This window comes from Arvicanthis niloticus, chromosome 21, assembly GCF_011762505.2.
Source record: "Arvicanthis niloticus isolate mArvNil1 chromosome 21, mArvNil1.pat.X, whole genome shotgun sequence".
In the NCBI taxonomy this organism is placed as follows: Eukaryota; Metazoa; Chordata; class Mammalia; order Rodentia; family Muridae; genus Arvicanthis; species Arvicanthis niloticus.
In genome coordinates this window covers 25,944,726-25,969,924 of record NC_047678.1, presented here as the reverse complement: position 1 = coordinate 25,969,924, position 25,199 = coordinate 25,944,726, and the positions used below count along the sequence as shown (strand labels likewise).

Here is a 25,199-nt window from a genome sequence, read left to right as displayed (position 1 = left end):
CTGCTCCTGGTCCATGTGTCTAAAACAGGACATAGACTATGGCCTTTGCTTCACCTTCTCTTAGGATTTGCTCTTCCAAACCTTTCCTGGAGGATGTGTCTTTCTGTCTCACCCTGCCTTGTTTAGTATTACTACTCTGTCACATGCGGGTGAACAGGAAGAATCTCCTTGACCAAGAAACATGATCATTAGACTACTTCTAACACTAACCATTTCCAGACTTGCAAGCATGGTTTTTTTTTTTTCTTTTGTTTTGTTTTGTTTTTTGACAAGTTGCCTTGGGTGTTGGGGTTTTGTAATTAGTTCCTTCCTTCAGAGCACAGAAGGACCAATCATGATGTTTATGCAGCCTCAAAACTCTGGAGCCAGGCATCTGGCTTTTAGAACCAGCCAGTCTGACTTGTTGTTGGGTCCAATTAAAATATAGGTCAGTAGAGGCAAAAACAACCACGTGTTCTTACTTGACTAGAGTGGTCAAGTCTCCCGTGAGTAGGTACTGCTGCTCTCCCATCCACAGCTCCTCTGGGGCAGGATCACCCACCTACCAGTCACTCAGAGCTATGTGTTCTTATGAAGAATTACCAGTGGAAAGTTAATCCCCACTTCACCCCCTGGGCAGTACAAAGAATTGGTTCTTAGTCTCAAATGACACCAGGGCTGTGATTTATGCTCCAGAACTCTCTGAGGTCAAGTTCAAAGCTTGGGGATCACTCATGTCCTGCCTCACCCTCTTTCCTTCATCCTCTTTCTTCTGAGGCTTTTTCAACACATTGTATGTATCCAAACCCTTACCTTAGGCTCCGCTTCTGGGTGCCTGCTCTAGTACCCCTGCCTCTCCAGAATCTGTGTTTTCTGCTGAGTTCTCTCCTTAACCTCAAACAAATAGCAGAGTTCTCTGAATTTACAGCCATATAGTGAAGACTTTTATTTAACCCTTTATTGGCCGAAGCTGCCTTCTCTTTATTCTATCAAGTCTTGTTTTTTTTTGTTTTGTTGTTGTTATGAGCTCTAAACAGATTTTAATTAACATTGAGGACAAGACTTTGAGGCACCTGGTTTGAGAGGACAATTTTGTTGTCATCCTCGAGATTTTAATTGTTTAATCCCCGTGTGTGTGTGTGTGTGTGTGTGTGTGTTTATTCCTCAGAAATTGAGAATCTTTGAGAAAGGGATAAAGGAATGATGGGCAGTAGTATCCTTTGAAAAGCACCACATAAATCTCAACCTGGACAAGAAGTACCCCTGCCCCTGGATGCTTCATATATGTATATGTATGTGTATATTATATATGTATGTATGATATATATACATATATGTGCGTGTATATACATATACACACACATATATATTCACTGATGATGTATTGACCTAGGAGGCTGCTTTAGTTCAAGATCACATACTATCATAAAGAGTAGGCAGTCAACATGCAACAAGATGAGAGGAGAGAGGAAGTGATGTAAAGTGTGTGAAAGGAAAGTGTGTAGCTCTATATAATTTATGCATGTAGTTTGGGGTTTGAATTTGTTAAGTTTTAAAAGTCAAATGCCCTGGAATTTCCTCATAAAGTGGTTCTTTCTTCTCACCACTTTTGAAGGTTTTTCTTCCTTGATTCACTTTTAGCAACTGAAGACCTTACATTGAAGGCTGTGACTCATGTGGTGGTGAACGAGTGTGGAGGGAGCACGACTGAATACACCAATTCTGAGAATCATACCCATAAATAATAGTTCTATGCATATTTCCTACATGTCAGGATCCCACAGATCTTGTAATGCTCACATTTTCAAACTTCCTGAAGTTTATAAGGACAAACAGATGTGACAATACTTTTCTTTTATTAATAGACCCAGAAGCATGCCTTCCTGGCCGGTAAAGCCTAACTCAGCTGCATAGCAGTGCTGTCCTAGCCCACCTCAGACACATTCTTCTCTTTCCCCCTAAGTAGTTTGGAAGGGTGACCGGCCGGTTATTCTAGTTTGTCTGGGACAGGGCAGGAATTTTACAGGACTAACACCAGAAAAGGCAAACCAGAACAAGCTAGCTGTCTGATTTAAACCTTTCTTCCTTTCTTTCCTTCAATTAACCACTGTATCAGCCTCTCCTCCAACAATAGCTACTCCCTCACGTCCAACCTCTCTCCCTTATTCTCTTCATTCAAACCACATTGTTCAAACTTACCTAAGAAGGGACCTTGACACTGGGAAAGCCCTTAAATATTTCCTTATCTGCTTTGGTATTTTGGTCCCCAAATCCCATCCAGATTGTGTCACGTGCATTTGGAGGAGGATGAGAAAGTGCAGGGTTGCCCTTGATCCCATGACTATGTCTTCTGTATGTTTTTGCTAAAGTGTCCTTGAGTGTAAGGCTTTGGAACTAGACTCTGGATGAAAAACTAAGAAGACCAGTAAGTCAAGAGCCTCAGTTCTCTGAGCCTCAATTCTCTTGTCTCAAATATGATTTGAGTCATATCTGTGTGCCTAATAGGGTATGAATAAGATAGTGCATGTAATCATTTAACTGTCTTCCAGGCACACACACCACAGTTATGAAAGAAAGCTAACGTAACTGCTCTGTAGGATGACTGCCAGGGCTTCTTAATACTTAGTTTTCAAGACCCTCAGCTGCCACGTTTATTTGAGATATTCTGATCTATAAAATTCCAAGGCTTATGAGGTGCTGCTCTCAGAGATTAACATTTGTTTCCACTTAAAGTTACAACTGGAGCAACAGTTCCTTATGAGGTCATTGAAGGCCCCTACCTTTCATGTATTTGTGTGTGTGCCTGCTTTTAGTTTATGTGAACCACATGTGTGCAGGGGCCTTCAGGGACCAGAAGAGGAACTGTGTTATACAGGTGGTGTCAAGGCACCATGTAGGTGCTGGGAACCAAACCCAGGTCCTCTGCAAGAGCAGCGAGTGCTCTAAACTATCGAGGCAGCTCTCCTGCCCTTAGACACACATTTCTGTTTCTGTTTCTACATTGGTTTCTGTCCACAAAGCTAGGACTTGGATCCAGACATCACACATGCTAGGCGACTGCTCTGCCTGGGGGTGGGGGTGGGGGGTTGTTCAAACATGCATTCGGATTCAGTAGATGTGGATTAAGGCCTAAGATCCGCCTATTTCATTTTTTACTTGATCATTTTCCCATGCAATTCTTTATTTTATTGAAAGATGCCAGTCAATATGGCTGTCCATCTCAGGAAAGTCTGTATTTCTGAGAAAGCTCCTAGGTGATTCTGACATTGTGGCTTTAATAACCTTCCACAAAGGATTAAAAAAAAAAAAAGTAGAGCATTCACTTTCTTGACGTGTGGATTCTGTGATACTTCCGCAATCAGTGGCTGGACCTTTGGTGAACTCACTGACTCACTTCATTCAATGAGCTCTGAAATCCGGCCATTGCACCCGTAGTTTAATTCACCTGGTGTTGTGCTATTATTTACTAGCATTGCATCATGAGATTAGAGGACATAGACCGTAGAAAGCAGCTGTCTGCTGAGGCTAGTGGTTTAAGTATGCTGAATGATTGAAGAGGCGCAAGCCCGCTTCACCCGGAGAATGTGTTGAACAGGCCTGAACGCCCTCATAACCATTGCTGTGGATGGAGCCGCCGATTCCAGTGACCTGGCCGACCTTCTCTTCATTGAATTTGGGAAAGGATTTGAGTACAGAACACAGTTCACAATTGGAATGAGGGATCTTGGGAGTCAGCTGTCAAAGCAACTAGTAAGTGACTCAGAAAAAGGCTGGAGGGTTTAAGCAAATGCCCCACCGCTGGGCTGGAGGCTTAGCTCCAGAAGTTTAAGCCTTTGGTTATCTTGTATACAGGTTTAATATTGACGAGTATGGATTTGAACTAATACTGACCTTGTGAATAAAGATGAGATGGGTCTTTATGAATTTAGTGAAGAGTCTAAGAACATGATTATATAGTATAGTGGGTCAAAGTGTGTTTGACAGATACTCTTGGGACAAAAGAAGTGGTAAAAGGAAGAATAAAGAAGAAAAATAAGAAAGCACTTAAACAGTACCACCTGTGCTGGCCAGATCAACCCGTGAGTCCAGTGTACCAAGATGAGCCTGAGTTATGGAGGTTGGCTCTGAGCATCACAGCTCATGGTGCCTCTGATGTTCAAAGTGTACTTTCCCTCCTGCACTGCCTGTGAATGACAGCCCATTTACCGAGGAATTCAAGCAGAGAAACAAAGCCTGCTGGGAGTGTGGGGGAGGAGCTAGACATCGGGCCTTGCTGGTGGACTTTATGAGTGAGGGATTTTCTTTGGCTGTCTCCTCTCTGCCAGACCCTGATGCTCTTGTTCTGTTTTTACAATCTCACACCTAGAAAAGATGTGTCTTCACCATGGTATTTCAGAAATTTATAAAGAATCAAACTTGAGTATAAGCATTAGTGAATCTTGGCACATTACTGGTTTTACTATGAGTGGGTAATGATTTGGAATTTGTTCATAATTTATAGTCTTTACTCAGTATATCAGCACACTTTCTGATGAAGGGCTATTGTTTACCTATAGAAATGAAGTATAGCATTTACTGCAAACTGAATCTTCCTAAAAATGAATTGGCTGGGTCATTTGCAAAAATTATTAATTAATTAAATAGCACTATGTTAGCTATTCAGGAGATGTCAAAGTTAAGTTCAGAGTGAAATTTGCATTTTAAAAGCATAATAATTTTGTTTTGGACATCACATAAAGAGAATATTCTTCTCATGCTCACACCCTCTGAAGCAAACGGTTCTAAAATGTTGGCATGCAGCTGACATTTCCAAAGTCACATCAGAACTCTCTTAAATGTGCTTCCAGGGAACACTGTTCCAAGCAGTGTTTCAAAGTATACAGTATGACACTACTAACAAGCTGAGATTTTACAAATGGAGCCATGAGAATACAGCGTACCTTCATTGTACTGAACAAAGCATGTGGGACAGAATATGTAGGGTGATCAACACTGAGCAAAAGCGAGGGCGAGCTATGTTGACAAGAGACAACCTTGTTAATAGTATGCAGTGAACTGGTCATGGCTGAAATGATGCCATCTGCAGAGGTGGGGCACTTATGGGTTGATCAGGAATTCCTCACAGGGTAGACGGCAGGACTCAAAAGTGGGAATAGACCTCTTAGGGATGATAAGAAGGCTTCTGTTACTGTGGACCCCACAGTGGAGCTCATGTGTGGGATTTGGGGATCAATGCCACTGAATAATTATCGCCATGTTCCCCCAAGATCAACGTTGCAGAAAGGACCTGCTGCTGTCTGCTCTGCAAGTGCACAGGAGGGGATGGCGCCATGGGGGATCCAGGCTCAGCAGGAAAAAAGGTGACTTTATCTCAGATTTACAACTCCTGATATTTGGTTTTTTTTTTTTTATTGGATATTTTATTTACATTTCAGATGCCATCCCCTTTCCCCATTCCCCCCCCCATCCCCTATCCCATGCCCCCTTTTCCTCTTTGCTTTTATACACTTTTTAAAAGTGTTAATCAAAGGCTTTATAAGTTTGGTAATGCTCAATCAGAAGTGTAACCCAATACCCAACCTAGATATATCAACTATCTTTGACTGGTGGAGACACATGAACATCTGCCTCCATATTCGCCACCCCCCCCTTTCTCTCTCTTTCTCTCTCTCTCATCTTGCTATTTGAACCGTAGCATGCCTTTCGGATAGGAGCTGAGGTGGAAATAGGTTTTGCCAGCTAGACTGAGCCTCTGGAGGAAGCTGACCATTTATCGTAACACCCTTTTCCCCATGTCAGATTAGATAGTTGCCATTTTCCTTGGTCTTCTAAATTAGAGTTGTCTGGAAGTTCTTCAAGGGGTTTTAAGAGACACAGTTGTCAGGGACATTTGATGAGCCCAGTTTCAAACAGCAATGGTAATGCAGGAACACCCAGTGACCCTCATGCTGAAGAGTGAAAGCTTCCTCCACACCCATGACCCACGTCAGAGTCCCCTTTTGGCTCTTGGCAGTGATGTTAAAATCAAGTCAATATTGTATATAGTCTGCTGAAAATCAAACTCAGGTCACTCTACCATAGCAGCAAATGTGGCAGTGTCGCCATCCCTAGACATATATACAGACATATATACATCCCTAGACATATATAGACATATATACAGAAGTGGGCCAGATAGGTTTGTCTTGTTTGTTCATAACACTAATTCATATATTTCCTAAGTAGGGAACATTTATCTGTCCTTGCATAAAAATGCTATTTCAGGGATTAGGACACATCCAAATATGTCCAAAATCACTATGGGACACATTTAATGACCTTAATATTGCTGCTGTAATATGGGTTGGGTTTGTGACCACCATGCCATATCGCTCCCCCATCACCAGAGCTGTGCCACTGTAGAAAACTTTGAATTCATTGTTTCTGGAACGCTTAGACCTCATGGAAGGAGGATACTAGAATCTAAAAATATATCAAAAAGCAGAATAGAAAGAAATGTGTGTGGCCTGGTTTTCTATGTATAGCAGTAGGTCCCAAAAAAGAAAGGGTTATTTTGATGAGAAGCAAATAATTCTAGTCTGCCAAGAACAAATATATTTGTCTAGAGAGGAATGTTGACTCTGTTGGTATTCCTGAAGACAGTGAGGGTCAGTCAGTGTGCTAACACAGGTGTACACGTGTGTGCACACATATGTTTACACTCATGCAAACACATACCAACTACCGCCCACATACACACATGCACATATACATATGTACACATGTATTCACACACATGCACTCATACATCTACACTCACAGTCCCCCCCTCCCCCATGCGTACACATGAATATCTGGATACTTGTGTGGAAATTTCTCTTTTTTGTTGTTGTTGTTGTTTATATAACACCACTAGCTTGAGGTTTGGAAAATCCAGGGGCATTTTCAAACTCTCCAGTGCATATGAAGTCTAACCCCCAAGCGGTGGATCTGCCCTGAGAGCTCTCGTCTCCCAGGCTTTTGGGTGCTCATGTTTTCTCCTCTTTCTTTTTTCCAGGGACCCCCAGGATTCAAAGGCAGTGAAGGCTACCTGGGAGAAGAGGGCATTGCTGTAAGTCAAGACTCCTTAGAGCTCACCTATCCCTACAAACATAAGAAGGGAAACAAAGGCCAGACTCTGACGATTCAGATGCAGTGTCTTGGGTCTTTCCTGGGAAGCACTTCTCCTTAGAGGTCGTCACTCTACCACCTTGCTCTGATTTACCTGCCTGCATTGCACAGTGAACTTGGTGTGAAAAGTCGTGTCTCTGCCATAGGAGCCACATCCCTGCCATTTGCCCAGGTCATTTAGTAATTAAGCCAATGTACCACATAATTTATCAGAAACCTTTTCCTCCTTCCTTCCTCCTTCCCTCTCTCCTCCCTACCTCCTCCCCTCTCTCCTTTTTTAAAAGTATTTATTTTATGTATGTGAGTAAAATGTCACTCTCTTCAGACACTCCAAAAGAGGGCATAAGATCTCATTACAGATGGTTGTGAGCCACCATGTGGTTGCTGGGAATTGAACTCAGGACCCCTGGAAGAGCAGTCAGTGCTCTTAACTGCCACCTCTCCAGCCCCCTCCTCCCCATCATCTCCCTCCCTCCTCCCTCTCCCTTTTTCTCCCTTTCTTCTTTTCCTTTTTTCCTCCATGTATCCAGTCATGCACTCTTTTGACAATACATATTTAAGTTTCTTTCTGATCACTTCATTGTGTGTATATATAAATGAGAAATGAGAAAAAAATACACAGAACAAAGATAGCCTGTTCTTACCTTAGGGACCTTTCCACACTAGTGAGAAGACAAACAAGGAAACTGTGTCCAGCTGCTCTACACATGGCTGTGCTGGAGGCATGGGGAGTTGATGGTATTGAGCAAGAGTAGGAACCGAATGGCTTGAAGACCAATCCAGTTGGAGTTGATCCTGGGAAGAAAAGTTTACAAAACAATGGAGAACACTTAGGCAGACACGTGAAGGATAACAAGGAGTTTCTCTGGGTGAATCGTGTGGGAAATCCTATTCTACCGCCAAGGGGAACCTCACCCGTGTGTTCAAAACAGGAGTCAAAGGATTGGGATTGGGAGTTGGCAGAATTGCACGTGGTCAGTGTGGCTGGACACTACTGACGTCCCCTGGAGAAGACTCGCTGGTGTCTAGCTATGGACAGTGAGTGAGGGTGAGCATAGGAGTGGGAGCAGGCAGCAGGTCTGATGCTCAGACCCAGGTCATGGGTCAAAGTCTTAGAGTCATAGGGACCGGGCAAAGAGTCCTGAATCTTAGCCTAGGGCAGAGTGAACACATATGGTAAGGGGGTTAAAGTGGACCAATGTGGTGGCCACCTGGGGAAAGGGAAGCTCCGTGCAGGCAGCATGCAGGTGGCATCCAAGCAAAGGGTTGTCATCATTGTGGTTCTGATTTACTTTCATTCTTTGTTTTCATAGGCTGGAGGCCTGGAATGTAAGTCATGAGCAGACAGATGTTTTCTTAAAAACAAAACAACTTGTCAAGTATCCAGGACAGATCCCAGATCATACCAGCACACACTGATCTGGATTTGTGCTTTTCTGCTTTTCCTCAGGGAGAAAGAGGAGCCTCTGGACCAATGGGAGAGCAAGGTACGAAGGGATGCCTCGGAGCCAAAGGGCCTAAGGTAAGGATTCTATAATACTCCCCCATGGCACGCCATAATATCATCCTGGCAGCCCATTGCATCTCCTATACTCACTGCCATCCTTTCTGTTTTCAGGGAGCCAGAGGACTCGGTGGAGAAGAGGTATGGCACCAGGCCCTGTATTTTATTTATCCTTCAGTTATCCAGAAAACTTTGATTTTTTTTTTTCAGTACCAGCTATTTCATTTAGGGTTTTGTTTTGTTTTGGTTTGTTTTGGTTTGTTTTGGTTTGGTTTGGTTTGGTTTTAGGGTTTTTTTTTTTTTTTTTTTTTTTTTTTTGACTATAAATACAGTATTTCTCTCTTCCCTTTCCTCCATCCAAACCTTCTCATATAATCCTCCTTTTTCTCTTTCAAGTCCCTGACCTCTTTTTAGGTTAATTGCTGTTACATGCATATGTGTACATGTATGTAAACGCAGCCTGCTCAGTCTGTGTAACATTCCTTGTACATATGTCCTCAGAGTTGACCGGTTAGTGCTGGATGCCCAGTTGCTGTGCTCTTCCCTGGGAAACACTATTTCTCCTGCTTGTATTCTTAGTTGACGATAGTTCTTTGTGTAGAATTGAGGGATCTTTCCGTTCACCCTGACATTTGTATTGCTATTACCCCTGTTTAACTCATGTTTACGTTGTCATGTTGGCAAGATTTTATGAGCGTAGCTTCTGATGTTACTGGGAGACACAATCTCACAGCAAACTCCCTGATCTCCTGGCTCTCACGATGCTCCCTTCTCTTCTCCCACAGTGTTCCCTAGGCCTTAAGTGTAGGGGTGTTTTGTAGGTGTATCTGTTATGACTATGCCCCCAAACTCTGCATTTTCATTGGTTGTGACTTTCTGTAGTGGCCTCTGTCTGCTGCCACAAGAGAAGTTTCTTTGATATGTGGGAGATATGAGGAGCACACTTACCTGGGGCATGAGGACACATGTTTAGAGTATCTGTGTGGTAGCTGCTAGGTTAGTAAAATTGTGAGTTCTCCACCAAGATCCATGACTTCACTAGCACCGAGAGGCTGGCTAAGTCTCAAGTACCATGTTTTCACTCTTGCTGAGCAGATCTGAAGTACAGTTAGAGAGATGTTGATCACCACCAGGGTCTACATTGTCACTATTGCACCCTTAGGACTATCCATGCCATGCTGGTCATGGTGGCTCATGGGCATCATAGCTGGCAGGGACAGTTGGTTGTCTTCCTTCTTTGGAATCTTACATGGTGCCTTTTGGAACCATGAAGGCTAGTCTTCAGGGAGGTGGCATTCAGGTCAGTTCCAGTTCTGTGTCTCTGGGCTCTGGGTCTGAGATGGATGGAGTCTTCAGCAATGGGGACTTACATTCCACCTCTGTGGGCCAAGCAAGGACAATAGCAATAGGCTGTATGTTTGGAGGGTCTCCTGGACAACAATTCAAATGATGGCTTCTCATGTCTGGTATTGGGTTTATTTTTAGGTGGTCTTTGGCTCTTGCAGAGACCATTGTCGGCCCAGATGAAAAAAGTTCACCCAAACTATTTATATTTATACACTGAATTACATGTTTTATAGGGTCATTTTGGTAAATAGGTAATAATCTGGTTCCTTATGGCCTTAGCAGACATCCTTATTGATATTTTACCCACTTCCCTTCTCCTTCTGGATTTTCTTCCCTACCCCTTCTTAAAGAGCCTCCCCTTTGCCTATTTTCCCTATTGGGTGCCTTGTGCCCAGTTCTCCCCTTTGCCCTCCTCCCACCTTCTGTATTTACCTTTTGCCCCTCCCTTCCCCCATTTCCCTAATCAGACCGCTTAGACCCTGCTATTCTCCTGCTGCTCCCCAGTCTCCCTGTCTTGGCAATGTCCCATTTTACTCTCTGGCTTCTGTAGTCACTCCAGCCTATATACTCACATCTGAAAATTCAGAGTGAGGACCTCCAATGAGAGAGAACATGCAGCGTTTGCCTTTCTGGATCTGGGTTCCCTCACTTACTGTTGTCTTTGCTAGTCCTGTCATTTACCTTTGCAGTTCATGATGACATTTGTCTTTCTAGCTGAATAGTACTCTATAGTGTGTATGTGCCACGGTTTCATTATCAGTTTGTCAGTAAAGAACATTTAGGTTGTTTCCATTTCCTAGCCATTATGAATAGAGCAGCCATGAGCGTGACTGAGCTAGTAACTGTGGAGTATGACGTCCAGTCCTACCCAAGGTGGTGTAGCTGGGTCATGTGCTATATTTTATTTTTAGCCTCTTGATAGTTCTCCATGTGGGATTTCCATAGTGACTACAGCAGTTTGCAATCCCAGCAGCAGTGAGTGAATGAGGCTTCTTTTTCCCATCATCCCCTTCTGGCGTTTGTTGGCCATCATTTTGTTGGTATTTGGCATTCTGACTGGGGTACTATGAGCTCAGAGTTTGTCTTGATTTACATTTTACCCCTGCCTCTCATTGCAGGCAGGCTTTGTTTGTTATGACAGCTTCTATCACTGAAACTAATCTTCAACATTACCCAGGCATCACCTAACAAAGAGGCTGGTCCTCAACACATAACCCTTGAAACTGTTTTTGTTTGTGACGTATCTGACAGATGTGTCTGTGTTCTGATCACATCTGTCTCTGCAGGGTGAAGTTGGGGAAGATGGGCTTGACGGACTAGATGGAGAACAGGTACAAGGCTTACCTCCTACAGGACACACCCTCCTCGGCTGCCTCCCATGGAGAAAATGAGAATTTGAGCTTTCCCGTCTTCATTTTCTAGGGTGACAGTGGGATTCCTGGAAGAAGAGGAGAACGGGGTGATGAGGGATCTCAGGTAGGGATTCAAGACACAGAAACTATGAACCTTCCTGGTTTATAAATAAAATAGCTGCCTTAGACTTGCTCAGACTGGCTTAGGGTCAAGTATTCCTGAAGCCATCACACACAATGGTGAAAGTTAATTTTCATGTGTCTGATGGGTTGGTTCTGCTATCTAGGGCTGAGCATGGTTAACCTTGACTCAGGTCTATACAGTGTACTTGTGTTTCTTAGCACATTGACCGTGACTTTTCTGTGGAGGGCAGCTAGAAACACAGAAGGCTTCTCATGGAGTCTTGAGGTATTGTACCTCTTACAGCAACACTCCCTTCTCTTTCTCTTGAGTCCCATAGAGCCACACAGTCCTCAGTCTAGGGAAAAGGCCAGGCATGGCAGCACACACCTTTGATCTTAGCACATTCCTCAGGAGGCAAAGGTGGGCAGCTCTCTGTGTTTGAGTTGGTCTTCATAGTGAATTCCAAGCCAGCCAAGGCTACATAATGAGGCCCCGTGTAAAACAAGACACACACACACACACAGAGAGAGAGAGAGAGAGAGAGAGAGAGAGAGAGAGAGAGAGAGAGAATATTGCCCATTATGATTGTCTCTCAGTTCATAGTTAATGTGAGAAATGACCAGACATGAAGAGGAAAAAGTATTGGGGCCATGGAGGAAGCTATCACATTAAGAATGGGAGTGTGCACTGGCTGAGTCTGTGGTGTGAGGCAGCTGCTGAGAGAACACGGCTCTCCTTCCTTTCCATCTGGGACACAGAGGCAGCTTCTCACCCCTTAGGCTTCTGCTTGCTCCTCATGGTGTGAGCAGTTGATTTGAAATCCACTTTCTAGTTGTGAGATGTCCTTAGGCAAATGGCATGAACTTCGAGTTTCCACTGCCTCATTAAAACAATAGATTAAAAATAAAATCCTTTGCAGAACACTGATAGTCAAGCAAGGTGACAAATGTACCAGGAATAGAGTTCAGAGTGCATTAAATAAGGGAGGTCGCCACAGGGTCATTTATTTGGTGCCAAGAATTTTTTTTTTTTTTTTTTTTTTTTTTTTTTTTGGAGTTCCTTCTTCCAGATTTAAAACAACCTCAGTGGAAAAATATTTAATTATTCAAACCAGAGCAAATCTAAGCCCTTTCTTTATGCTTATTAAGTTTATTAAAACCTCCAATCTTGTTCCTTATTCTGGCCTGTGTTTAACTTTAGGGAAGCCCAGGCAAGAGGGGGGCTTCTGGTGACCGTGGAGCAAAGGGCCTGCGAGGAGATCCGGTAAGTGCATGGGCCCTGTGGGCTGTGTACCATAGGGCTCCCTTCCATAGCAGAGAGATGTTCCATTTTAAGGCACTGTGGGCATACTCCTGAGCTTGCAACTTTGAAGTCTTAACTGGAGAAATTAAATGCAGTTTCTGTGCCTATATCCTCTTCACATTCATTCTTGTGCCTCAGAGTTAAGAAGTTATTCTAGTCCATTCCTTTAATTTCCTGATCACCTCAAAATACAGAGCATGGAAAAAAAAGAAGAAAGAGGAGAAAAGGAGAAGGAGGAGGAGGAGGAAGAGGAAAAGGAGGAGGAGGAGGAAGAGGAGAAGGAGGAGGAGGAAGAGGAAGAGGAGGAGAAGGAAGAGAAGAGGAGAAGGAGGAGAAGGAGAGGAGGAGGAAGAAGAGGAAGAGGAGGAGAAGGAGAAGGAAAGAAGAAGGAGGAGGAGGAGAAGAAGGAGGAAAAGGAGGAGGAGGAGGAGGAGGAGGAGAAGGAGGAGAAGGAGGAGAAGGAGGAGAAGGAGGAGAAGGAGGAGAAGGAGGAGAAAGAGAAAGAAAGAGGAGAAGGAGAAAGAAAGAGGAGAAGGAGAAAGAAAGAGGAGAAGGAGAAAGAAAGAGGAGAAGGAGAAAGAAAGAGGAGAAGGAGAAAGAAAGAGGAAAAGGAGGAGAAGGAGGAGGAGGAGGAAGAGGAAAAGGAGGAGAAGGAGGAGGAGGAGGAGGAGGAGGAGGAGGAGGAGGAGGAGGAGGAGGAGGAGGAGGAGGAGGAGGAGGAGGAGGAGGAGAAGGAGAAGGAGAAGGAGAAGGAGAAGGAGAAGGAGAAGGAGAAGGAGAAGGAGAAGGAGAAGGAGAAGGAGAAGGAGAAGGAGAAGGAGAAGGAGAAGGAGAAGGAGAAGGAGAAGAAGAAGAAGAAGAAGAAGAAGAAGAAGAAGAAGAAGAAGAAGAAGAAGAAGAAGAAACCTCTTTTTGTCTATTCTCCCAAGAGTCTGGTTCTGTTGAGAATAGCAGCTTCATCTTCTCAAGCCAAGGACATGGGGAGAATTCTGTCAGGCAGCCGAGCCGTTGGGATGTGCATGTACCTGCTTGTGTAAGGTTACAATCCAGCCAAGTAGGCGCACCGCACACCCACGTGTAAGCATGCTACACCAGTAGAAGTCAGGGCTGTGGACTTTCCTTCGGCCTGCCCACAGTTCAGTGACTCTAAGAATGGCCATGAGCTAGGACTCTTTCAAGAAAAGAAGATGTCTGTTGAGCCTTGTGGTGAGCTGTGACACATCAGTGTAGTGCCCAGCTGTAAAAGTGTGGGATGGCTCACTGGAAGACACCTGTGTGGTCATCACCTGGGTAGAGAAATAAACATGTCCGAGTCCTAGAAAAGCCCCCTTGTGCATGCTCCCATCACTCACAGCCTCCCCTGGGTCATCACCAGCACAGGATATCAGGTTTAACTGCCCTCCTCGAGCTTCATGTGAATAGTATCATATATGTGCTCTTCTGTTTCTGGCTGCTTTTGTTCCACTTCATGGTTGGGAGATGCATTCATGTCTATAACACACATCACTTGAGATCACTACTGTATAGTATTGCATTGGGTGTTTATTATACATGTATCCATTCTATTATTGATATACCGCTGTGACTATTCTTTTGCATGTCCCTTGGTGTATACATTATATCAAGTATGTAGCTTAGGAACAGAATTTCTAGATGGCGACATGTATGCCTATATTAAGTATAATCTTCACAGTTCCCACTTCCTTACTGTCTTATTCCGGGCTTCTACTGCTGCAATGAAACACCATAACCAAGAAGCAAGTCAGAGAGGAGAAGGTTTATTCAGCTTACACTTCCACATTGCTGTTCATCACCAAAGGAAGTTAGGACAGGAACTCACACAGGGCAGGACCCCGGAGGCAGGAGCTGATGCAGAGGCCGTGGAGGGTGCTGCTTACTGGCTTGTTTCCCCTGGCTTGCTCAGCCAGCAAACAAACATTTATCAAACAGCTTGTAGTGAGCTACTCTCCTACCATATGGACAGGCATAGTGTTCTGTGTGTTGATTAGAACACCTACAGTCTATGAAAACTGTTTTTAAAAAACGCTGAAGGGGGTGTGGGGAACTGAGCATTGAAGGGACATTTGTCGGATACCCTCTTGGGTACACAATATGTTGATTAGAGTGGCGATTTAATGCAGCATTATGTGTCAACACTGTAAATGTGCAGCATGCATTGCAAATCGCTTTATTTCAAGAGCAGAGGGCTGATGGCTGGCTCCATGGGTAAAGGCATTCATCACCAAACTTGAGGGCCCAAGTTCAATCCCTGAGACCCGCATGATAGGTGGAGAAAATGGACTTCAGAAAATTACCCTCTAACTCCCACACATACATTATGGCACACACGTGCCCACAGTGTGTGCATGTGCACACAAATAAACACAGAGTTCAAACAGGAACCTTCACTTGACAATGGCGTTTGCCAGTCAGCGTCTCCGGAGAATTTCAAAAAACTTCAAGGTATGTCACGTAGCTTCAGGAGACAGTGAGGGTGTCATTTCACAAAAGGGTAAGCAAGAAATGGTGGCTCTAGAGCCCGGCGTGAACATTTTAGCCTGATGTGATGACCACACGCTCACTTGAAATATCAAAACACAATTTCCGTTAATTTTTTTTAATCAGATATTCTCTTAGATGTCTGCCATGGACAGCATGACCATATAGTGTGTTTTTCAAATCAGGTGGGCTCCATGGCTCAGTGGGTAAAGGTATTTGATGCCCAGGTTCAATCCCAGAACCACATGAAGGTGCGGGCAGAACTGACTCTGCCAAGTCATCCTCTGACCTCCACATATGTACCACACATTGTTACCCTTTTCATCTTTGTCTAAAGAACCTGAATACTGAGAAGGGATTTTTAGTTTTGAGAGCAATGGTGTATGATGTCAAGATGGCTGACAGTTGGTCCCGCTAGAGCCTCCGGCTGTGTCAGCCACACTGATCTTAGATAGGCCCAGTGTTTCATGCCCTTTCTCGCCTGCTTGGGAACGTGCAGCTCAGCTTTAAAGCAGCTCGCTGTACTTAGTGTGTGTGGTTTTAGCGGGTTGCTACTTCAGGAAGGATTGGGAAGAGCGACATTGACAGAGTAAATAGACTACACACAGGGTCAGAGTTTCCTCAGGAATTCATGCCAGTAACACAAATTCCTGGGAAAATATCTAAACAAGATTTTGAAATTTTCCATTTTGACTAGATGATTTGTTTGTTTGTTTGTTTGTTTGTTTGTTTAAGGCTGGCCTTGTGGTCTGAATCCTCCTGCCTCTACCTTCCTAAGTACTAGGACTACAGGTGTGTCCCCCGCAACACACACACACACACACACACACACACACACACACACCGCCCAGCTCTGATGGTGACATTTGAAAATTTCATACAATACCAGGAGAAAACTGAGTAAAACCTCACTCTCATGTAGAGAGACTAATGAGTTCATCACCTGACAATACATTGTTACTAGAAGTCCATGTTTGGTGGTAAATTTGTGTTAAATAGTTTATACTCATACTGACCAAGCAACTTGCAGACATACAGAGGTCACAGGTCCTGTTCTGAATTGCCAGTGTGCAATTCTTTTTATGTTATCCTTCAGACTAAAGGCCTTATGTGTTCAGTGGAAAAAAGTTCCGGATTTAAGGAGGGCTTGGTTGCACACACATTTATTCCTGGCACTCAGGAGGCAGAGACATGCAGATTTCTATGATTTCAGGGTCATCCTGGTCTACATAGAGAGTTCCCAGACCAGGCAAGGCTATATAACTGTCTCGACATAACGAGGCCTGTCTCAACATAACTAAGTGAACAAATAAATCCTGCAGGTGGTCTTCCTTCTCCTTATCGTCCTCGCTAAAATAATAGCTTTCCAGTTGTTTCGTTTAGGTAGTCCATGTTTGGTGATGGTATAAGGGACGAGCATTTAAGCTTGAGGAGGAAATGAAAATGTAGAAAATGATCCTGCTTTGGCAGAGAAGAGAATCAAGCACATTTTAGTAACAACAATCATATAATAAGTCCAGGTTCCTCTCTTTCTCCCTATTATCTTATAAGCTACTTAAGTTCAAGGCCAAACACTATTTAAATAAATAAATAAATAAATAAATAAATAAAGGCTTACTAAGTATCTGGAACAGTGCCTCGTCCCTGTTGGTGATTGCAAATTGCTTATTGATTGATCGGAGGTAATCCGGGGCGCTGTGGGCAGACCAGCCCGGCAGCTGGCACTCTGCAGGGCTGCGTTACTGCTGTTCCTTCTTGGCCTATTGGAGCATCGATTGGCTTGACGGGCTCAATTGATGGTCTCAGCACTGTGCATGCACAGCTCAACTATGGTCCCCAAGTTAGAAGCTTTATAGTTTTGCCTGCTGAGGCTAATATCTCACAGTGGTGCTATTTCCAGCAAGTTACTGCTGGAATGTTTGGGGGAATATTAAAAAAAAAAAAAAAAAAAAAAAGAACCTCCGGAGTTCAGAGTTCAGGTTTTCATAAAATCTAGGGATGAGCATATGAGATTCGAACTTGGCGACAAACAGGTTGCCGGGTGTTCTGTGACTTCTCCCGGGGCAGTATTAGCAAACATCTGCCCACACCAGATGACAGACCAAAGAAATTATTGCACCCAAGTCTAGCCTAGTGAACCAGTGAGTTTATTCGAGTTTATTATGGGAACATGAATGAAGGGGATTATTTACAGTGGCACAAGTGACTCAGGGGCACTGGAAGGCTACCCCAGCAAGGGAAGGAGGGAGGGAGACTTGGCACAATCTATCCTAGAGCTCCTTGACAACTCATAGGCAGCTGCCCCAGTGTCTCCCTTTCCCAGCAACTGTTACTGCTCATGCGCTGTGACAGGTGTGAGGTCTTCAGCGCTGGTAGGAGTGTGTGTATGGGTGTGAGGCCCATGTCATGAGTGTTTAACTTCTCCCAAAAAGAGTAATCCTACCAGTTCTCAAGCGTACATTTGCCTGGGATTCCAGGAAAAAAGGAAAAGTAGAGAGAAGGGCATTGTCCAGCCCCAGTGTAGGCTACAAGCTCTATCCCCTTGCTTCCCTTGGCCATGCCTCCTGTGTCAGCGCATGCTCTCTTCCCATGTGCTCACCTTGGGTATCCACTCTGAGTCTGCTAATAGCAAGCCAAGGAGGAGAGTCAAATTGTGAGCCACCTTTCACTTCAACCTAGTTCTGCTTTCTGTATTGAATTCACAGTCTATTTCATCTTTTTTCTCTCTCTCGTTTTAGGGAAGTATTGAATTCACAGTCTATTAAAATCCTGTTCATCTTTTTTCTCTCTCTCTTTTTAGGGAACCCCTGGACGTGATAGTAGCATACAAGGACCCAAGGGCTTGAAAGGCGACTTTGGAAGACAAGTAATTATGTGGGCATTTGGAAGTAAACTTGCTACTGTAGTGGCTGAGAGGCTCGGAGTCTTAGAATTAGATTATAAAACACCTGAGGGGGGATTTGGAATAAGAGAATATGCTTACCAAAAAAATCCACACAAAAAAAACAAAAACAAAACAAAACTCAAAAAACTTCTTGTGGGAAGCAAAAAGAACAAATCTTTCACTCCTGCTTATTTCTTGCTGGGAGACATTAGAAACATTGTCAACTTCTGAATTGAAACATGAGAACACTGTCAACTGGCCCACTAAGCCACGCCCACCAAGCCACACCCACTTCATGAATACAAACATCGAAGCTCTAGCTTAAAAGGAAGGTTTAATAGAAAGACTTCTTTAAAGCGCTATCAGAGTTGTTGGCCATCCCAGTATCCAGGGATGCTATGATGCTAGCCACACATACTAGGAAGATGCAACTCTTTTAGCCTGCTATGGAAAGGGAAGAGCTGGTGATGGGTGCTGGCTCCTCCCACAAGGCAAATCTCTGGGGATTGTTCGGAAATCTCACAGACCACAGTTTAGTCCCCTTATCTTATTACTTAGGATTTAAAAAAAATTATGTGGATAATGTGTGTCTCTGATGACTTTTAATGAGCAAGGTCCCTCGCTAACTCTGTGTAGGGAAGAAGCCTGGTGTGGTAGGAAGGAGTCGGCCGTGCTCCCGCCTTCTCCGGGCTTGTCCGTGACCCTCTTCATACACCAGGCCCCCAACTCTGTCTGTGTGAACCTTGATTTTCCTCACTTGCAGAATATGGTGAATAGCCTACTTTTGTCTTTTCTTGGCTAATCAATCATTCCATACTTTTGCACTCCGGGACTTTCGAGGCTTTATTCACGGCAGGTGTTTATCTACACAGGGTAGGCAAAGAAGCAGTCCAAAGGTAGGAATCCCAACTGCGGTCTGGGGAGACAACTCACTTGGTAAAGTGCTCCATGCGCAAGCCAGAGGATCTGAGTTCAGATCCCCAGGACCTACTTTAAAAGGCAGTTGTTCAGGCATAGACCTGTAATCTCACACTGGCCAAGAAGGTCCTCTGCTCTTTGACCAGCTAGTACTGCTGAGTTTGTAAATTCAGCTGTAGTTAGAGACCCTGTCTAAAAACAGTAAGGTAGAGCACAATTGAGAGAGACCATCTGTCACCCTCTCAGCCTCCATATATACCTGGATACATGTACAGTCCCCCACATAAATACACACATACACGACCCAATGCACACAAAAGCCCCAACTAGTAGTGGCCTGCCAGCCTCATTCAAGCTCTGCTGGGTGACAGGGTAGGGATAGTCTGAGTATTCTGACCCGTGTCTCAAACATGAATTGGTGACAATGAGCCGTTGAAGCCTGAAACCATGTTTTGGAGTTGTGTTGCTGATCCTTGTGACCCACATAGGGGTGTGACTTATGACCAAGATGACTCCAGCCCTTCTGGTACATGAACAGAGGTTAAAATGGAACCTGTCGGTGATGTAATGTTGCTGTCACACATTGTTTTGTTCCTCTGGCAGGGCAGAAGAGGCTGGCCAGGCTCTCCTGGAACACCAGGCTCAAGAAAAAAGAAGGTAATAGCCCTTGGAGGCAAGGAGCTTCCAGACCCATGGATCCCATAGCTACGATGAAAGTAGCTGATTGTGGGGAGTTGGTGGGAATTGTCGGTGCTAGGGATGCTATCTAGAGACACTGAGCTGTCTCAGAATGGGACTGGCCTGCTAAAGCCCTTGAAGCTGTAGTAAGAAAATCCTGGCTGCATGGGAAATTACCTCAAGGAAAGACTCATGCAGAAAACAAAGAGTGTTTGTCAATAAGGGGAAAGTGGTCAATGTTTGGCCTACTTGCTGACTTAACTGAAGCTGCCAGTGATGTTACTCGGTGTCCAAGCTTTATTGTCTGCTAAATTTGATGACTATTAAGAAAGTTGGGGAGAAAACTGATTCTCCCTCCCTCAGCAACCATTGATTGACAGCTAAAGTTCTTCATTTATATCTTGGCAGGCCCCCTGCTAATGTTAACATGCAGGTCTTATTTAGGTAACCATAGTGTTGAGATTTTTAAAGGGTATAGCATCCCTGTCATGTCTCAGGGTAGAGGGAGATGGAGGGGTAAAAAATAATGTTAAATATAGTGAACTCATATATGAAATTCTCAAAATTTAAAAATTGAAATAAAAGAAGTTAAAAGAGAAATAAAGAGAAGGTCTGTTGTAAGGCATGTAGCTGAGGTTAGACCAGGTTGTTGAATGCCTTAGGGATTCTGGTACTGTGATAGACCACAACACCATGACCGAAAGCAACTTGGGGAAGAAAGGGTTTATTTCAACTTACAACTTGCACACCATCACAGAGGCAAGTCAGGGCAGGAACTCAAGGCAGAAGCTGAACCTGAAGCAGAACCCACGGAGGCATGCTGCTTACTGAATTGCTCCTCTTTGCTTGCTCAGCCTTTCTTACACAACTGAGTATCCCCTATCCAGCAGTGGGTGGCACCACTCATGGAGACATGGGCCCTCCTGCATCAATCATGAATCAAGACAATTCCACACAGACTTGCCTGCAGGCCAATCTTATGGAGGCATTTTCTCAATTAAAATATTCTCTTCCCAGATTTGTGTCAAGTTGACAAAAGCTAGCCAGCACATTGTGGAACCCATTGGGGGAGTTTTATTTCGTTTTTAGTTTATTTTATTGGCTTTGTTTAAATACTCGCTTTAAAACATTCCATGTGTGACTGCTTAGAAAAGCACACAGAGATTCCAAATAGAAAGCCTTTATCCAACAAGAGATTAAAGGAATTCACTTCCACACCTGCGTTAGAGTCTAAATTCTACCAATTTTGTCTCATTTCACAGCATTTTCTTTTCCGTTCTTTGTTTAGCTATCCAGCCTGCTCACCCTGACCCTCAAAATGTAAAATGTCTTAAAATTGAGCACAAATAAAAACTAGTTGAGTAGGTGGCACTCAGGAGGCATTGTGTTTTTCTGGGCAGAAGTAGTTTATGAAACTAGCTATTAGACTCTGCCAGGAAAGTGTTTTTGCATCTGGAAGCACACCCGTGTTCTTCACTGGGCTAGGGAATGGAAATAGGAGCGGAGATTGCATTCAGACTGTGCAAAGTGTGACTGTTAGCAACCGGCTTGGCTAACATTGCTTCAATGCATATGCAGATGAGGCAGTATTTATCCTCTGCTCTTAGCTTCCTGGAAGGGCGTCCTTGCAGGCTTACATCCCCCTGCAAAACATTTCCAGTGTTAAGAATATTATCACCCGGGAAGTCCTGGTGTGAGGAATGTGCATGTATTGTTTTGTGGCCTCCAGAGGTCATATCATACTGCACAGCTTCTAAGGAAGAGGTCCCCCACGTTGGTGATAGTTACCTCTGTGTCACACAGGGGCCAAAGCAGGACTAGTGACAAATGACAAATCAGGGGTACAACCTCAGCTAGTCCTCTTTTGTGCAACTCAGCAAAATAAAGTAAAAAGACTCAATGACCCCACCTTCCAGCCACAGACAAGGACTGACACCAGACAACTAGCTTGCATGTGCACTACAGAGAAGAAGTTCACCTGCCGCTTAGCTCTGAAGCCAGGATCAGATTTCTCTCAGAGTCATTCACCATCCTGTACACAGCTCTGCAGATCTGAAATGCAGATTCTGAGAGGAACAGGGAATATCCCCATACATCCCAGTGAGCAGAGGAGGCAGAAAAGGATAGAGAGACACTGAATTGTGTTTTGTTTGGATCACTGGTGACCAGAAACCGAGGCCAAGGAGGCTGCAAAGAGTGAGGGGACAGGGAGTCAGTGGAGAATATGGCAGAAACTCTGGGAGCTGGAGGGCTTTATGTGAGCCCCGAGAATCTCCTAAATACTAAAAGTTGGAGGAAGATGCAAGACTTCTCTTGACCCCAAGGTGTTTTAGACAGTGTCTCCATGTCCCACTACACCTCCCCAGGGGTTTTCAGTCTACAGGGTCCCTTTCAAAGAGTGAATCGGATGACTAACCAATCAAACCACAAAAGAGAGTGGGGATAGTCATGTCCAGATGTCAAATTAACCCCCTCCCTCCCCTTCCCCATTAGAAGAAGAGTTTCTGGGAGGAAAGAGAAATTCTGGCAAACAGTTCGTCCAAAAGAACCAAAGCCCACATTTTTGCTCTGAGCAGAAGCTTCAAGAATTGACAGGACAAAAGTGAAAGGGGCCAACTGACAGACCTTGAGGAATACGGGGAGACAATGAGGAAGGGAGATTGGCAAGGTAGCTGGGCTCCTGGTTCCTTATTTTTACTTTTCTATTCAAGAGAAGTAATGTGATACTTTCATTTTTAAGATTTTATTGTTTTATTATGTATATGAGTGTTTTGTCGGTATGTCTGTGCACCCTTTTATGCAGTGTGCATGGAGATCAGCAGAGGGCACTGGATCCCCTAGAACTAGAGGTACACATGGTTGTAAGCTGCCATGTGAATGCTGGGAACTGAACCTGGGTCCTCTGGAAGAGCAACAAGTACTGACCCAACTCTCTAGTCCACTACCGAAATTTTAAGATGGATGATCATGTGACCCACCTTTTCAGTAAAAGTGCCACTGTGTAGAATGCTACTAGAAAAATTTCCTAAGTGCAGGAATTGTGACTATCAAAAGCTAATGACTGTTTCTTTTTTCTAGATACTTTTTAAATGTTTAAGTGGTTTGTCTTTCTGAGGTGAGAAGAAGGATTGTTTTCCCTGTATCTACAGATTGCTGTGATACTATGTGGTTGCTGGGAACTGAACCAGGGTCCTCTGCACGAGCAGCCATTGTTCTTAACCTGAGTCATCTGTCCCACTCTGCTAATGTTTATTTCCTTATGGAGGATTTGGGATGTTTTTGCTTGATCTGCATTCAAATATTAAGTAAGGATTTATTATTTTAATAATTGCAAGAAGTTATCCTTTAAGAAAAAAAAATGTTATTTATAAAACTGTAAAGTATTAGGTAGACACTGGGCTGAGGGTGTAGCTCGGTGGCTGAGTTCTTGTCTCACATCCAAAACTCTCTGTTCCATTACCAGCACTTTATATGCCCACAAAATATGTATCTGGATGAAGAACACTGAGGAATCCTTAGTGAAAAAAAAAAAATGCCGCTGAATTGACAAATGGTTAGAAAGTGGCCAGTAGTGGGGACAGGGGATGGCATGCAGGGCAATGGGTTCCAGCTAACCAGTTCAATCTGATCTCTATTCACTTGACAAACACTGACCATCATCAATGAGCCTGCAACTCCCTGAGTCCTAGAGCTAAGAACTCAAACAAGGGTTCTTTTCTGTGCAGGAAATGAGAACCCTGGGGTAAACCATAACAAATTTTCTTTGTTTGAAGCATTGCTTGTGGGGAATGGCTGCATCATGCACAGAAAGATGCTCGTGTCTCCCCTGACCTCAGCTCGCTGGGTGCCAACAGCGTACCTGACAAGAAATGTCCCCAGACTTTGCTAGATGCTTCCTGGAAGAGAAGAGGCCGTAAACTCCTCTTCTATTTGAAGGCAACTGATGGAAAGGGAGGCAGGCCTGTGCAGTGAACAAGCTATTATTAGAGCGAGGCCAAGATACGAGCCTGGACCAAGGGCAGGAGAAGCAGCCAGAAGTTGCCCAGGGCCAACAGCCCTGGGGCATTGGTGGGAAATGGGAAGAGGTGGTGCTCTCTGAACCAGACTGTTCTGAGAACTGGAACAGATCCTCTGCCAGGGTTAATGAGAAGCAACTGTAGCCTTAAATGATAGCAGGCTTTCATTCCAGTTTGGCCCAGATTGTTTTTATAGTATTGACCATTCATCCTTCTGGGTACCTCTTTACAGGAGAACTCTAGAGCAGTAATGCTGGGCGTGAGCCTGCCAGTAGGATTTAGGATTCGTAGAGTATCTGCTGTTAACACCCTGCTTGCTTGCTGGTAACTTTCTGTTCCAAATTAGTTGTTATCTAACCAGAAAACAGGGTTCTTATAAGTACCCAGAAAGCCAGACTGTGAGAACTGTGGAACTGGTGACCCTGTCTTACATCCTTTTTTCCCTCAGGTCTTCTGAGGGTACTTTCCTTCCTTGATGTACCCACTCATGTTTACTTTAAAGAGGAGTCAGGATCTCTGGGTGTGCGACCAGACCCCAGTCAGCGTTTGAGCGTACCCTTCTAATAGTCTGAGATTATCTTTCCTATTTAAACCACTTGAAAATGTTAGGCAAAAGCTGCAAAATCACTTGCCCTGATGCATTGTCTACTTTCTGTGTCTCACGTCTGCCAAGGTCTCTCTCCCATAACTTTGTAGTTTATAGAAGCAGAAGTGCTGAGCGGCCGGCCACTTCTGGGTTTGTTCCCGTCACTTGCATCATCTCAGATGTCAAGTTTGGTCTCTCCCATTAGGCCTAAACCCCCTTGATTAGGGACAGGAGTCAGTTTTTGCTCATCACACCAGTCCCCCCCTCCCACCGCCAAGCCTTGGACAGAGCAGGGACACCAGAAATATGGTGATTCATGTCATTGAGCTCTTTCAAAACCAGATCTTAAAGTCACACGGGAGCAGAGAGGGGAGAGATGGCTCAGATGGTGTGCTTGTGGGCAAGCCTGAGGAGCTGAGGCAGAGTCCACAGAACATAGCTGGGCATGGTGCTGTACCCTTTTGCTTCCAGCACTGGGAAAGCAAGCTAACAGATGCCTGCTACTTGTGGGCCAGCTATCCAGCCCAGCCTCATTGGTGAGCTTCAGGTCAATGGAGAGACCCTGTCTCAAAACATAAGGTAAATGGCACCTAAGACATGTCCTCTGGCATCTGTGTGCACACACGCACATATGCATCCGCATACACAAACACATACAAAATCAAACAGGAGCAGACGTCAATATTTCAAATACTGGCTGGAGAGAGACATCATTCAGGTGAAGCTCTGCTCTGCAGCCCTTAAAAACCTACTGGTGAATTTTTTTGGTTTGCTAGAATATAACATTCTTCTCCTCTTCTCTACTCCAACCGTGTTCACTAGAAACCTGGTCCAACCATGTGTGTTAACTGCAGCACAGAT

At 44.3% G+C, this 25,199-nt stretch overlaps 1 protein-coding gene across 1 annotated transcript in view; it reads left to right on the top strand.

Annotated features, from left to right (window-relative positions):
- Positions 1–25,199, top strand: part of LOC117693496 (collagen alpha-6(VI) chain) — a 136,793-nt gene that overhangs the window by 61,555 nt on the left and 50,039 nt on the right. Inside the window, exons 11-20 of the mRNA XM_034484178.2 lie at positions 3,575–3,729; positions 5,247–5,339; positions 7,016–7,069; positions 8,579–8,650; positions 8,747–8,773; positions 11,266–11,310; positions 11,402–11,455; positions 12,656–12,718; positions 18,057–18,122; positions 19,662–19,715. Of these exons, the coding sequence (XP_034340069.1) occupies positions 3,575–3,729; positions 5,247–5,339; positions 7,016–7,069; positions 8,579–8,650; positions 8,747–8,773; positions 11,266–11,310; positions 11,402–11,455; positions 12,656–12,718; positions 18,057–18,122; positions 19,662–19,715 (683 nt within the window). The remainder of the gene's footprint in view (positions 1–3,574; positions 3,730–5,246; positions 5,340–7,015; positions 7,070–8,578; positions 8,651–8,746; positions 8,774–11,265; positions 11,311–11,401; positions 11,456–12,655; positions 12,719–18,056; positions 18,123–19,661; positions 19,716–25,199) is intronic.